At 41.2% G+C, this 15821-nt stretch overlaps 1 protein-coding gene across 8 annotated transcripts in view; it reads left to right on the top strand.

The window, feature by feature from the left end:
* Positions 1-15821, top strand: part of CC2D2A (coiled-coil and C2 domain containing 2A) — a 136428-nt gene that overhangs the window by 70543 nt on the left and 50064 nt on the right. For all 8 annotated transcript variants that reach the window (XM_025437049.3, XM_025437046.3, XM_025437044.3 and 5 more), the window contains 3 exons: positions 11715-11871; positions 14294-14441; positions 15482-15620. In XM_025437049.3, the coding sequence (XP_025292834.1) occupies positions 11715-11871; positions 14294-14441; positions 15482-15620 (444 nt within the window). The remainder of the gene's footprint in view (positions 1-11714; positions 11872-14293; positions 14442-15481; positions 15621-15821) is intronic.

Raw genomic sequence — 15821 nt, 5'->3', positions numbered from 1 at the left:
TACCTATGCATTCTGGAACTTGAAAAAAATAGGACTTATTTTGCTGCTAACCTGAAAGTTCACTATGGGTGGGAGGAGAAAGTGAAGACATTTTGTTAACATAAAAAAATGGTATTTGAAAGGGGATTGAATTCGGAGGTTTGGTGAAAAACTAAGATTTCTTAAAGCCTGAAAATTCCCTTTCTGAAGATCATAGGTGGGAAAATTATCTTTAAGTTTCTACTTGCTTCCCCCTAGGTTTACAACACTGTATGGCTACAGAGGGTGAAGTAGGGCAATGCTGCCAGAAGGTGAGCCTTCAGAGGCACCCAGAGTCCCCTCCTACTCTGTGCTGGGAGGTGAGCTGGAGCCACCCGCTCCCTTGGATCTCCTCCGGGTCCCCTTCTGACCGCCTGGACCACACAGAGGGCTCCTCTTCCTCTGTTCTCTTAGCAAAGCTGTGTCTGAGGGACTCTGGGATCCAAGCCACTGGGTTTCACATCACCACTCCCTATGAGACATACCATTATTTGCATCACTTAGCTACCATGCACCACGGATCAAAAGACACACTCTCATTTCAGATATGCTGAAATTTAAAAATCTAGTACTCTCTGTCCTACTAAGACCTGATTAATTAAGAGAGTCCTTTCTGTCCAGGGATTCCTTGAGCGAGCAGCGGGGGGGTGGGGGGGTTGGGGGGGGTGCAGTGCCCTTCTGTTTGGATGGCCAGGGGCTTTGGATGGTTTAAAATCTGAATGCCTTTGGGGTAAGGCTTGAAATCCACTGGCTCCCACATCTTTGTCACTTCCCACATGAACTCTCCTGCCCTGGCTCTGAATGCATGTGCTTAAGTGACAGTTTATTTTTTTAAGATTTTTATTTATTTATTCATGAGAGAGACAGAGACATAGGCAGAGAGAGAAGCAGGCTCCCTGCAGGGAACCCCATGCGGGACTCGATCCCCCGACCTCAGGATCATGACCTGAACCTAAGGCAGACATTCAACTACTGAACCACCCTGGTGCCCCCAAGGAGAACCAGATTAAGGGGGAAAAGCAGAAAGATGGGCAGAGTGAAGTGAGGGAGAGAAGCAGATGATAACATGGGATACCACACCCAGTGGAAAGGAGAGGCAGCCCTGGTCCTCCTCCCCAACACTCCACGGAGAAGAGCACAGAGCAGGAGAGAAGCCCCTCCCCTCCTAGCAGGTGCCCCTGAGGGCTCACATTCCTTGGCCATCTCTGAGAGCTTCTCTGCTGGGCAGTCCTACATTTTCTGAATTTCCATGGAAGGAAAGACACCCTCCACTTTCCATGAGCACCAATATTTTATTTCGCATATATTCTGAAACAGAAGGGAAGCCTCTTAGCCTCTCTCCTATTTGCTGTCTTAGAGATTAGCTTGCTCAGATGTTGCAATCAAAACACATTTTTTAAGTAATGTGAAAAAAGTAATTCTCTAAAATATTATGAAATGGATTTTTTTAAATAAACAAGCAAACAGTTATCCTAGAATACCAAGAATATATTCATAGGCAATTAGCGTGGCCCTGAGAACTGAATCATGTAACCTTTTAAATATTACAAACTAAAAGACCCTTGGCTAAGTTCTTAAGCTATCTATAGAGATTTGATAACGGATCAAATCACATATCATAATGGCTCAGTGGCCTAATTTTTATGATTGAGTAGTGATTACAGATGAAATTAATTTAAGGGCTATCATATTTCAACTCTCTAGGAATAGAACTGCCATTTGGGAATTCGCTGCATAATTGCAAGTGTGAGATTAGGAAAGTTTCAAAATTACTGGCAGCTTTAAGAGGGTGAGAAAAATTGTCTTAAATGCATCTGTTTATGCCAGTGTTATCAAATCCCCAACTTCAGAGCCCAGCGTGCTTCACAAAAAGTTCTGAGATTCTCAAAATGAAAATGCATCAGTTGGTGACCCAACAGCCAAGCCATGAATGTCTGCTGCTTAAGAGCCAATGAGTGTCTGATCCTGAGCCAGGCATGTGGTGGAGAACTGGAAGTCCCAGGTGGGAGGAGTTCCCATAGCGCTGCCTCCGGGAGACTTAAATTCTGCTGGGAGATGAGGAGAGAGCTAGAGAGAAACAGTACTTGGCTTTGTACGGATGTCAGGGACCCTTGATAGAAACAGTATTGAGCATTGACTGTGGGGTTTGATTCCTTGCATGTTTTGAACCCTAAGCCTGAAGCAAGGCTTGAGAAAGGAATGCCAGGGTCATCCTAGGAAGCAGGAGATAAGGCCAGAGCTGGCACGAAAAGCCAGCAGGATAGGATGGGGCCCAGCCCTAGAAACAGGCAGAAGGAATTAATTAGAACAGCACTGCAACCTTGAAAGGAAGGACTAATCCAATCCCATCATGAGGGCTGGACCTGTGACAGTACAAAGGAGTTGAATCACGGCGGGCTCCAAGGGGAGGGGAAGACTTCTCGGGACATGGGAGTACAAGCGGGCCCAGAGTCCCTCCAGAAAGGTCCTAAAAATCCCCACTTTTGAGGTCTTTCCAAAACAAATGCTTGGCCTTTCAGAAGAATGAAGTTTGATTTAGAAAAAAAAATCGTTTGGGGGCACCTGGGTGGCTCAGTGGGTGAAGCGACTGAGTCAGTGTGATCTAAGGTCATGATCTCAGGGTCATGAGATTAAGCCCTGTGTCAGGGTTTACAAAGGGCATGGAGCTACTTAGGATTCCTTCTCTCCCTTTCCCAAAGAAAAAGAGAGAGAGAGAGGAAGAAAGAGAGAGAGAGAAAGAGAGAAAGAGAAAAAGGGGCACCTGGGGGGCTCAGTCAGTTAAGCATCTGCCTTCGGCTCAGGTCATGATCCTGGGGTCTTGGGATCAAGCCCCTCATTGTGCTCCCCTGCTTAGTGGGGGGTCTGCTTCTCCCTCTCCCTTGTGCATGCTCTCTCTCTCTCAAATAAATAAATAAAATCTTTTTTTTTAATTTTTATTTATTTTTGATAGTCACATAGAGAGAGAGAGAGAGTGAGAGAGAGAGAGAGAGGCAGAGACATAGGCAGAGGGAGAAGCAGGCTCCATGCACCGGGAGCCCGACGTGGGACTCGATCCCGGGTCTCCAGGATCGCGCCCTGGGCCAAAGGCAGGCGCTAAACCGCTGTGCCACCCAGGGATCCCCTAAATAAAATCTTTAAAAAAAAAAAAGAAAAAAGAAAGGAAGAAAGAAAGAAGAAAATAGTTTTGTGATGATTACCTTTATTTCTTTATCATTCACATCTGCATCAGTCATTCGTCTTCCTGACTTCCCAAATTGACAGCAATCACATGGTACTGCTGGGTGGCACTTATATTTTGTCGCATTATTATTTTTCCTTATGAGTCAATCCTGTCAATCTTTCATATTCCTAGTATGGGGACTGATAATAGGAAATCCACCTTTTGAACCTAGTTGGTGATGACTCAAGTTCATTCCTACATCCTCTCCTGATTTCTCCCTCTCATCCACAGAACTGTGTTATTGGAGTGGGAGAAACAATTGTATTTGGAGAAGTGTCTTAATTAGCCCTTGGCCAGCTCACTTTTGTGACTGCTACTGGTCCTTTGTGGACATTAGACAAAAACATAGTTTTTACACATATATCTTCCCTATGAACTCAATTGCATGATGCTGAGTCAGACTGTTGAAAACTGACCCCAAAAGCCGAGGTGAGCAGATACCAGGAAGCCCAACAGAGTGCAGAGCAGAGGAGCCTAGAATAGGTAAAAGGCCAGTGGATGCAGTGGGAGGATGGGTTGCAGGGGTCCAGGTGAGGTCACCTACATGTAAGAAGATGCAGGCTTGAATGGGACAGGGGCCTGTGAAAATGGCCTAGGAAATAACACTTATTGCTTATCCAACCACAAGACCAAATTCTTCACATACACTGTCTGATGTTATCCTTAAAAAAAAAACAAAAAAAAAAAAAAAAACAAAAAAAAACGCAGATACTTTTATTCTCCCAGTGACACTTCAGAGATACCGAGTAACCTTACAACATCAAGCAGGTCAAGACGCAGAGAATTCAAACCCAGTCCTGCCTGACTCTAAATTTCACTCTCATTTCACCATGTTAACTGGGTATAATGATAAAGAAGAGCAAAGCCTAAAACTTGACATATCTCCACACTTTGAGAGCAATTACTATGGGAGAAGTCTTAGAACACAACTTCAGGCATCACAGCACACTGAATTGTGTAGATATTTAGTAATGTCTTGTATAACAGTTCCTGAGCAATTGCAATATGCCAGGCACCATATTTTGTGTATAAACTCATTCTATGGGGTGCCTGGGTGGCTCAGTCAGTTAAGCTCTGCCTTCAGCTCAGGTCATGATCCTGGGGTCCTGGGATTGAGCCCTACATCGGGCTTCCTGCTCAGCAGGGAGTCTGCTTTTCCCTCTCCCTCTGACTGCTGCTCCCCCTGCTTGTGCTCTCTCTCTCTCTCTCCCTCTCTCTCTCTCTCTCTCTGCCAAATAAAATCTTTAAACAAAAAACAACAAAAGAAACCTCATTGCATCCTTACGGTAGTCCCATGGTAGCTGTATCATTGTCCCTGTTACACTAAAATGCTGAGAACTTAAGTACCTACCCTAACGTCCCACAGCCAGAAGGTAGCAGAACCAGCCCCCAGCCCACAGAACACGCTCTCATATCCACCTCATCATGCTGCACCCACTCATAGTCTGTACCTTAGATCCAACAGGCATCTTACTGCATAAACATCATGCAAAGATGAGGGAAAACAGGAAAATGACAGGAAGACCTCGTGACTGAGGTCCAGTGAGATGGTAGGAGAAAAAAGGAAGATGCCAAGAGAAGGCTCCTCTCCCAGAGGCTTGGCAGAGAAGGCAAGAAGGGAAATGGATCAGGGTTTTGTCAGGGATTGTGGTTTACTTTGGGTGTAGTTGATTTGAGCATGTTTGTTAGCTGTGAGAAAAGCAACCAGTACAGAAAAGATTGGTGACTTTGAAAATAAAAAGGAAAGCGGTGGGGAGAGGGACCAGACCCCACAGGGTATTGGGAGGGGTGGGGTCAAGACATGACGGGAGGTTCCTCTGGGTCAGGCATGATGTCACAGGGGATGGTGTAGAGGACAGGGCTGGGAGGGGGTCCACCTCAGGTGCCCTCCACCTTTTCAGCAAAGGAAGAGAATATGTGGGCACAAGACTCAGAAGGGTTTGATTCAATCCTGAGGGAAATGGGGACCATGAGATGAGAATGTCACGAGCAGCCAAGCTTAAAGAACAGCCACCTGTACTGGACCCAGCATTACCAGGTGCAAGACATGGAGTGTTCTGCTTTGTTCTCTTCTGTTTTAAAAGCAGAGAATCATGATTTAAAACCATGCAACATAAATTCTGCTTCACAGGGGAATATTGTTTTTTATCTCTCTTAATGTCCCTACATTTCTAAGGTTCTAAATACTGCTAGCAGGTCCACCTACCCCAGATGGTTGAGTTAAAGCAAACAATATTCCAAATAGAGTAGTAATAATTGCATAAATCACCCCAAGTTAGACAAATATATAAACAAAACAAAACAAAACAAAAACAGAAACAAACTCTTAAATACAGAGAACAAATTAGTGGTTGCCAGAGGGAGGAGGGTGAGGAAATAAAAAAATAGGTGGAGGGCATTAAGAGGTAAAATCTTCCAGTTATAAAAGAAGTAAGTCACAGAAATGAAAAATACAGCATAGTCAATAATACTAGAATAACGTTGCATGGTGACAGATAATGACTACACCTATTGTGGTGAGCATTGCACAATGTATAGAACCGTTGGAGCACTGTGTTGTACACCCACCTGAAACTAATATAGCATAGTATGTTAATCAAAGTTCAATAATAAATTTTTTTTAGATTTATTTATTTGAGAGAGAGAGAGAGAGAGAGCATGCACAAGCAAGGAGAGGGGCAGGGGGTGAGGGAGAGAGAGCATCTCAAGCAGAATCCATGCTCAGCGTGAAGCCCCACACAGGGTTCGATCTCAAGGCCATGAGATCATGACCTGAGCCAAAATCAAGAGTCAGATGTTTAACCGACTGAGTTACCCAGGCGCCCCAATAATAATTTTTTTTTACCAATAATCTCAAATTGGTAGCCATGGATCTAATTGCTATTCTGAATTTACTGCTGCAACAACAGAAACATTTTAGAACAGTTGAGTGTAAATCAATTATATTTCCTGTCTTGTTTCTCCACTAGCATTCCACCTTCAAACACACAGAGGAGCACCCTTCTTACTCAGAGCAGTGCTTCTCAAGCAGAGGTAATTTTGCAACCAGGGGATATGTGGCAGTGTCTGAAGACATTTTAATTCTAACAAATGGGGAGCTGGTACCTCTGCTAATGGGTTGAGGCCAGTGATGTGGCTAGGCATCCTACAGTGTACAGGACAGCGCACCACAATGGAGAATCGTCCGACCCAAAATGTCAAAAGTGCTGAGTTTGACAACCCCTGACTTAGAAAAGAAAACCAAAAACTAAATTTAATTATACAGAAAGCTGTTTACAAACCCCAAACCAAGATGCCCAATTTCTGATTTTTTTAAAACAGCGTTGCACCCTAGCTTTAAAAAGAATTGCTGTCACCTTGAAAGAGCAGGGTGAAAAGTGTGGGAAAATTCTGGATTTCTTTTTTACTTTGACAGATGGAATCCATTTTTCCGTATTAAAAAAAGTTGAGAAGTATCTTTTGAGACAGGAGTCTCAATTAACAAACCCTCCACTCCCCTTGAGTCATAACTTCCTCTGTCCTACAGACTCAGCCCCAAGAGTTCCCATTTAGTTCCTCTCCTGACATTAAACAGGAAGGTGTTTCCAGAGACTGGGAACGAGGACCCTTCCATTGACATCCACCAGAAATGCCCCTTCTACAATAACTGCATGTCTTATGGATCCTTACTAAGCACACCTATAGGGAATAAGAACCCAAACAGAAAAGCTTAGAAGTGGGGTGCCTGGATAGCTCAGTCAGTTAATTGTTTGGCTCAGGTCATGATCTCAGGGTCCTGTGATCAAGCCACATGTCTGGGCTCCCTGCTCAGTGGGAAGTCCGCTTCTCCCTCTCCCTTTGCCCCTTCCTCTCTGCTCATGCTCTGTCTCTCGTTTCTCTTAAATAAATAAATAAAATCTTTAAAAGAAAGAAAGAAAAGCTTAGAAGCAGCTCTTATGGTCCTTTCATAATGAAGTATTTGATGAATTATGAAAGTCCAACAAAGATGTTTTTGTAAAGCCGTTGGAGCCATGTAATTTAGAAATCTTATCTTATACAGCTGAGTAAGCAAACACTAAGTTTTTATGTTATAGAAAGAGACGCAAAGTATGTGAAAAATGTTTGGATTTGTTCTTATTTTTAAATATGCTTCACACACTTATTTAATTGCATTGAGTTTGGAGAATTTTGGAATTCTGAAGTAGTAGGAGGTAAGAGAGTCACGAGGTCAGGGACACAAGGTTTAATGAAATGTTAAATACAGCATTCATGTCAATTTCTGAAACATTTTACCCTCATAAATGGTATTTTCTGACTATTGGTATGCTTTCTATTCCCTTCACTTGAAGTGATATCAGGACTTCATTAACTCCTGATTTTTTAAAAGCACACTTTTAAGGCTTAATGTAGTTCATTTTTTTACCTCCTTGTCTTTGGGGACTCAGAAATATAGATGATTTCATTACAAATATGGAATATGCCATAAAATTCCTATAAACCCTCAGCAACTTAACGTCTTCTTTGAAAAAAATTAGTGTCTTGAGAAAACAGATCTTACAAATTTAATTTTTAAAAAAGAGATTCTTATTTCATAAAGTTTACTAAAATCAGTTGACCAGCAATATTTAACAAGATATTTGGGAAGTGTAATTATGTTTATGAAAGAGCTTTGTGAGCCACATAGTACTATAACAATGCAGGTACTTATTCTCAAATGTATGCCCAGAGGAAGAAGAATAAACATTTATTGAACTCATAAGGGAGGAAGACTTTTGATCCATGTCCCAAAGCTTTACCACTGCCTTCCTGCAGAGCTTTAAATAACATCTTCATTTTACAATGAAAGCAAAAATCGTGGAATGTTATGCCCAAGGTCATATGGCTACTAAGTGTCAATGTCAGGATTCAGATCTGCTGAACACAAGACTGCCCTGTCCTGTCCGCCACACTGCCCTCTGCAGGCTTCAAGAGGAGTTATAGGTAGGAAGGAAAATAAGACAATGAGGGGCACCTGGGTGGCCCAATCTGTTAAGCATCTGCCTTTGGCTCAGGTCATGATCCCAGGGTCCTGGGATCAAGACCCACATCGGGATCCTTGCTCAGTAGGGAGCTTCCTCCTCCCTCTCCCTCTACCTGCTGCTCCCCCTGTCTGTGCTGTCTCTTTGTGTCAAATAAATAAATAAAATCTCAAAAAAAAAAAAAAAGAGAGAACATCTGAGAGCCATACTACACCAGATCTACCAGCTGTTCAGAGAAGAAAACCATTCCATTCAGTGGATTTATCATTTAATGCCTCACTTCTAGGAGTGTCTGGCTGGCTTAAGCAGTCAGTGGAGCATGAGACTCTTGATCTCAGGGTCATGAGTTTGAGCCCTATGTTGGAAGTAGAGTTTACTTAGCAAAAATATAATAATAATAATAATAATAATAATAGTGCCTTACTTCTATTCAGAGTTAGCATGCTCCCTTCTAAATACATTAATTCCCAAATGGCAGGTACTGGGCATTCAAAGGGAAATCAAACAAGACCCCTATCCTCAGGAATCCCCATGTCCAATGAGACAGATGATGCATAAATAAGGAATTTTGATAGAGTGGATAAGTATTTCTTTAGGGAGAGCATGGGATATAGTGATGGCACATACATGGGTATAGGACAGGTGCCTCACTTGGTGCCCAGTACACCTGGGCACCTTACAGTGAGTTAAAGCACCTGCACTGAAGTGAGCAGGCCACACCTGCCTTGCTGAGATAGCAACCCTCTTGAGAATTCTGAGCAACTAAGAAGTCTGAGACAGGAATAGCTCGTAGTCTTTCGATCACAGTTGCATATGCTGAGGTGATCCTTTAAGTTTTGGTTACAGACATTGGGGATTATTTTTTGCTTGTTTGTTTTTAAAGTAGGCTCCATGCCCAGCATAGAGCCCAACACAGGGCTTGAACCCATAACCCTGAGATCAAGACCTGAGATCAAGAGTCAGATGCTTAACCAACTGAGCCACCCAGGTGCCCCTAGACATTGTATTTATAGTATTTCCATGTTTTGTTGTTTATTTCATTCAGATTTTAAATATTCTTTCAATCCTTATTTCTCACCAGTTTGTCTAAACTAATTATATGTTCTGGATCATGCTATTACTTTAAAAGAATTCTTCATTCTTTGATTGCATTTCTGATTGTCCCTGGCCCATAAGGAAGACATAGCAAAAAAAAAAAAAAGTATGAGTTTCAAAATGAAATACTTGTGGATTCAAATCCCAGCTTTTTTCAAAGTGAAATAGTTGTGGATTCAAATCCCACCCCAAATGGGTGGCTGGGGGAGTTTCTCCTCTTGGATCCTCAAATCCATCATCGAGAATTTTTGGGTCTATTATCTTGCTTAGTCTTCACCAGAAACCATCCTTTATAGGAATATGTGAAAGATTAGACAAAATACCAGACCAAAGCCTGTACTGGGCTGCATATAAATGGATGTCTCAATTAAGACGTAGGCAAAAAATAAAAAATTTGAAAAAGAAAAGGAACTATATCATTTTCTCAGGCTAAAACTTCATGCTAGTGAGTCCATAATGTAACAGGTCAACCAAGGTCTTCGTTGCAAGACAAAATAATCTGCTCAATGTTCTTTAAGTTCTGTAAAGTTACAACCCACAGGCTCTGATGGGAGTTTGGGGCAAGCAATAAGTGGCACTCCTTTTTCCATTAGAGCTCTAACCAATAAAAATAAAGAGAAATTTAAAAATTTAAAAATTATAGAAAGGGATGGGTATTCCCTACAAATTAACAGAGGCTTGAGTAAACTTATCAGTCAGTCTCATTGTACAGAATATATTTTGATACTGATTCAAACAAGGTTTTATAGTAATTTTTTGGACCCTGAAGGAAATTTGAAACTTACTGATATTTAACATCATGAAGGAATTACTATGATAATAATATTATAACTGTGCTTTCTTATATCCTTATCTTTTAGAAATGCATATTGAAATATTTACAGATGAAGTGATGTCTGGGTTCCAAATATTGGTGGAGAGGGGAAAGCCTGAGAATAGAAAGGAAATCTGATTGGCCATAAGCTAATGGTATTTGAAGCCAGGTGAGGGGTTCATACTATATTATTCTTCTAGGATTATATATTTGACATTTTCCATAAAAGATAGTTTTTAATAGAGACAAAAATATTACCTATTTACTGAGAAAGATGGAGAATTTGATTTATTCATGGGCTTCCCACTGAGCCCTGAATTAGGTAGACTTGGCCCCTCAGCACAGGCAGGCCCTGACAATCACAGGTCTCTCGGTGCACACAGCCTGTTAGAATAGCTCACAGTGATACTGTCTAGGGTCCTGAGTTCAGTTGTTATGTCTTTGTCTTTGCCGCAGTAGCCCCACCAAGTTCAGTCAGCCATCTGTCAAATGCAAGCTGGTGGATACCAGGGAGATGATGAGGCCAGAATGGCAGCCTCGCACAAAATCATCCTCATCCTTGGAAAAGAATTCATATCATATACCCTGTAAGGGAGAATAGGGGGTGAGGAGGATCTGTAGGGTCATCTTTGTGCATTTCAGTTTGTAAGTGGAAAGTATTAATCAGTGGGGGGGGGGCTCTATTGCACAAGAAGAAAATATGAAGATTTAATTAGTAAAAATGAAAGGAGCATTTTAGAAAAATGTGTACCAGCCAGAGACCTCTTGGAGGGAAAGAATAAAACACAGGAAAGAAGCCAGCAGAACTGTGGAATATTTTACTATCTTCTTGCCACAAAAGTGAAATGATCCAAGGATGCAAGAGAAATTTGATCCAATGAAGCAAAGAGTCCTATTGAAGCTGCATTGTATATTCATAATCTGTGGTTGCCTTGGCAATGGGTCCTTCATTTCATAGTGACAGCATTATAATGAGACATGCCACAGTAATTAGAGCTACAGTTAGCCTAGTTGGCTCCTTCTTAGGAGAAGGTCCGTGAAGGAACTTGTAGGGTTTCAGCAGCTGACAAATTAAATGAGCTCTTGAAGGAAAGAATTTGAAAGATTTACTAAATAGTAGATTTGAACCTGATACTCTAGAGTACTTCTAGGTATAATACTTTTCCTCTTGACTTTGCAGTTGATGTAAATAATAAATCATCTAGTGGCATGCCCATTTTATCTCACCCATTCCACCTGATGGCATTTCTTTCTGAAATAACATGAACCAGGAAAAAAGAGGAAGCCCATTCTCCAGATAACCTGTGTATCGATTTGAAATGGAAAAACTGGTGTGGTAGCCTGCTACTTTGCTTAATCTCTCTATCCCAGGAGAGTAGACAAGAAGACAGGATGTCAACAGCTTAGCCACAAATTGGGTGTAATTTAGTCTCCATGGGAACCATAATAACACAACTCAACTTTTCCACTCTGAGCTAGACAGTGATCAACATAGATAAATGGATTAAATATCCAGGAGTGAGCACACTCTTGCTATTTTTATTTGACTGTTTTTCTTCCTCAATTTCAGGTATATGAAACAGTTGGACACAGTGGTACGACTTTGCTAGCAGAAGTGTTTCTGCCTATTCCTGAAACTACCGTTGTCACTGGAAGGGCTCCTATTGAAGAAGTGGAATTTAGCAGTAACCAGCATGTAACACTGGACCACGAAGGAGTTGGAAGTGGTACAAAAAGCTAATTATTATTAGTGGCTCATAATTTTACTGTCAGTTTTGAACATAGCTTTTTTTTTTTTTTCATTTTCAAACAACCAGGTAATTCTAAAATTGCTTTCAGAAATTCAAATTAAAATGATTTATATAATTTTTTGCAAAGTCATTTTTATATATTGTTCATGGCCAGTAAATTCATATAACTAGGCAAGTATAAAGCAGTTTGAGAATTCGAATAAAGACCTTTAAAATGCCTTGACACCTTAATTTTTCTTCTAAGAATCTTTTCTAAGAAAATAATTTGAAATGAGTACAAAGCTTTGTGCATAAAAAATGTACATCATGATATTCATAGGGCTGAAAATTGTGAAAAATCTTAAATAATTATAATAGGGAGGTTATTAATTAATATTCTCTCTCTTATCCCCTATAATTGTGATTAGATATATGATGGCCCTTCTTTGTCCACCATGTTTCTTAATCTCTGTAATATACTTGCTATCTTTTTCTTTCACTACTGTATTCTTTTTTTTTTTTTTAAAGATTTTATTAATTTATTCATGAGAGAGAGAGAGAGAAAGAGAGAGAGAGAGAGAGGGAGAGAGGCAGAGACACAGGCAGAGGGAGAAGCAGGCTCCATGCAGGGAGCCCGACGTGGGACTCGATCCCAGGTCTCCAGGCTCACGCCCCAGGCTGAAGGCGGCACTAAACCCCTGAGCCACCGGGGCTGCCCTCACTACTGTATTCTATAAAACTTCGTTAAATCTGTCTTCCAAGTCATGAATTCAGTCTTTGATTGCGTCTAATCATCAAAATTCATCATTGAGGCTTTTCTTTAATTATTTTATTTTTCACCTCTAGGAATTCTATTTATTTCATTTTCAATCTGCTTGGTCAGTTCTGATAACATTTGTCCTTTCTTCCAACTCTCGATCATTTCATTTCTTTTATCCATTCATGTTTCATTTATTGTTAAAAAGACATTATGCATATTTTTAATGTTCTGTACTTGATTATTTTAATATATATCTGTTTATTGGTCCGGTTCTGTTCCCTCATATTCATAGTGGCTTGTTTCTACATGTCTAGTGATTTTTTTATTGTGAGCTCGTATCTGGAAATGTATCTGCAAGAATTCTTTAAGGTTCAAATCCATTCACCAACTGAAAGGTCTGGAGACCTAGGCTTCAGTTCTGACTTTCACATTGATAAGCTGTAGGTTTCTAGTAATTATATAATCTATAGGACTCTAATAATTATGTAATCTATTGAATATCATCTGAATCTAAAGATTCCTTTAATTCCTTTAGTGTCTTTTAGGGTGATTTTGAAGATTAAAGCATACGTTCAATTTGAAAGAAAGATCTTTGAAAAATAAAAAGACATTATAACAGCCTAATAGTGGTACTGTTTTGTGCTATGGATATGAACTGGAACTCCAGGGCATGCAGTGGCTATATTTAGTGCTTGAAATCCTTTCTTCCTTTAGTTGATTAAACAAACAGTCCTGAGACTTTTTATCATTAATTTCCAACCAGTAGAGGCCAAATAAGTAAGTGAGACTTACTGTTGTCACAGTAGTTTAATAACAGTAGCTAAGGCTTGTCAAGTAGCCACTGTCTTCCAGGCACTAAGTGCTCTGCAAGTATGACCTCACTTGGGCGTGCTTCCACCCTCAGCCACTTGGACTTGTTCCTTCTGCCAAAAATGCTTTCTCCCCACATATCTGCATGTCTCACTTCCTCATTTTCTTCAGGCCTTTATCCATGAGTCCCTTCTCATGGAGGCTCCTCTGCCACCACATCCCCCCAAAGCACACATATTCCATCTACATTCCCTAATTTATGGTTTCTCTTTCACATTTATCACTCTCTAACGGACCACACATTCCTCTTATTTCTCTTCCTTATTTCCTGTCTCCTTGGCTGGAACTTAAACTTGAGAACAGGGATTCTCATCAGTTTTGCTCCTTTACTGGTATCTGCAGTCTAGAATAGTGCCTGGTAGGAAGGAGGAGCTCCAACATGCATCTGTTGAATGAGTGAATCAATGAATGTCTTCATAGTAATCTTTTCGAGGAGGTACTATTATTACCCCTACTTTACACATAAAGAAATGAAGGCTTGGAGAAGTTAATCAATCCGTTTATGGTCACACAGCTGTTAAGTGGCAGAACCAGAATATGCACACAGATGATCCCACTGCAAAGTGTCTCATTCATTATATGGTCTACACTCTGCTGTCAGAGACAGAACTAAGAGGCCAATTCTGAGCATCATTGCCTGAAGAAGTTCAGTGATGCTAACCTGAATTATGTGTTGCATCCTGCCAGCCCTTTCCACTCTGTTCCATTTGTCTACTGTCTGCCTTCTTACCAGAACTGGGCTTACTCCCTTTTTCTAAACAACATCTGTGTAATCTGGTGTTTCTCTAGGAGTGCCCTTCTCATTTGAAGCTGACGGTAGTAATCAATTGATTCTAATGACATCGGGGAAAGTCTCCAACAGTGTGGCATGGGCCATTGGAGAAAATGGGATACCTTTAATTCCTCCACTGTCACAGCAGAACATCGGATTTAGAAGGTAATGTGTGTCTATAACAATCCTATGAGTAATGTCAGCATTTGTATTAATGATATGGGAGGAAGAAGCTTGCAATATCACATTCCTTCCTTTTATTCTCATGTGCCAGTATTTCCAGGGCTTTTTTAATTTTCTTGAGGTAAGAATTAAATATATGAATAGCCTAATAAGTATTAGATGTTTAGCAGTGTCAGAAACAGCAAAAAGCATTTTGCCTTATTTCATCTCTCCAGTAACTCTGTGAAGGATTCCTGTCCCCACTTTATAGCCAGGGGAAGCGCACAGCACACGGTTGTGTATATGTGGTCCTCCACGTGAATGATGACAGTGGTAGAACCTTCTGGTTATTATAGGTCCCTTCTATCAGATTTGTTCCTTGATTGTTAGCCCCTTTGGTTCCTTTCCAGACCAGAAGAAAGGCACTCTGGGTCTCAGCAGGTCCCCCCAGGCGGGTCCCACCTCCTCGTGGTTGGTGCGTGTCCCAGCAGCCTGCACTATGGGAGCCAGGTGCCAGGGCTCAAGTCTTGCTTTGGTCCTGCCCCAACAGATGTGTCCTGAGTTGATCTCATGTCTTTTTGATGATGGCCATCCTAGCAGGTGTCAAGTGATACATCACTGTAGTTTTGATTTGCCTTTCCCTGATGGTGAGTGATGTGGAGCACATTTTCACATCCCTGCTGGCCATCTGTATGTCTTCTTTGGAGAAACGTCTACTGTGGTCCTCTGCCCATTTTTTAATTAGATTATTTGTTTTTTTGCTATTGAGTTGTGAGTTCCTTGTGTATTTTAAACATCAACTCTTTATCAGACATGTGGTTTGCAAGTATTTTCTTCCCCAATTCACTCTTCTCTATTATCTCTATGACATACTTAGTAGCAGTCATCAAGTAAAGGAAACTGGCAAAATTCCTTCCTTATGATCAGATTTTCTCCCATAGATAAGAAGAGCCTCTTTAAGCAATGCTGTCCCTGGGATTTTGGGGCTTGAGTCAAACTGCCCTGTGAAAGTGTCTATCTCATGGCATTAACTTTTCTTCCAGTGCTTTGAAGAGGGCAGATGCCATCTCGTCTATTGGTACGTCAGGACTGACAGACTTGAAAAAATTGGCCAAATGGGCAGCAGAGTCCAAGCTCGACCCAAACGACCCCAACAATGCCCCCTTGATGCAGCTAATCTCGGTAATGTGGCAGGAGAACCATGTACACACTCCCATTTCTTGACTTGGTGCGATAATAATAGAAATGGCTCAGACCTTTACACACATTTTCTTTCACACAGTGTTCTCCAGTGTGATAGCGTTTTAGAACATGAGTGGGCTGTTGAATGACAGGTTGACAGTCCAGTTCTGCATCGGCCTGGCTGTGCAATCAAAGCAAGCA

Source organism: Canis lupus, chromosome 3 (assembly GCF_003254725.2).
Source record: "Canis lupus dingo isolate Sandy chromosome 3, ASM325472v2, whole genome shotgun sequence".
Classification (NCBI taxonomy): domain Eukaryota; kingdom Metazoa; phylum Chordata; class Mammalia; order Carnivora; family Canidae; genus Canis; species Canis lupus.
The sequence above is the reverse complement of the archived record's forward strand: the minus strand, read 5'-3'. Positions and strand labels throughout refer to the sequence as shown.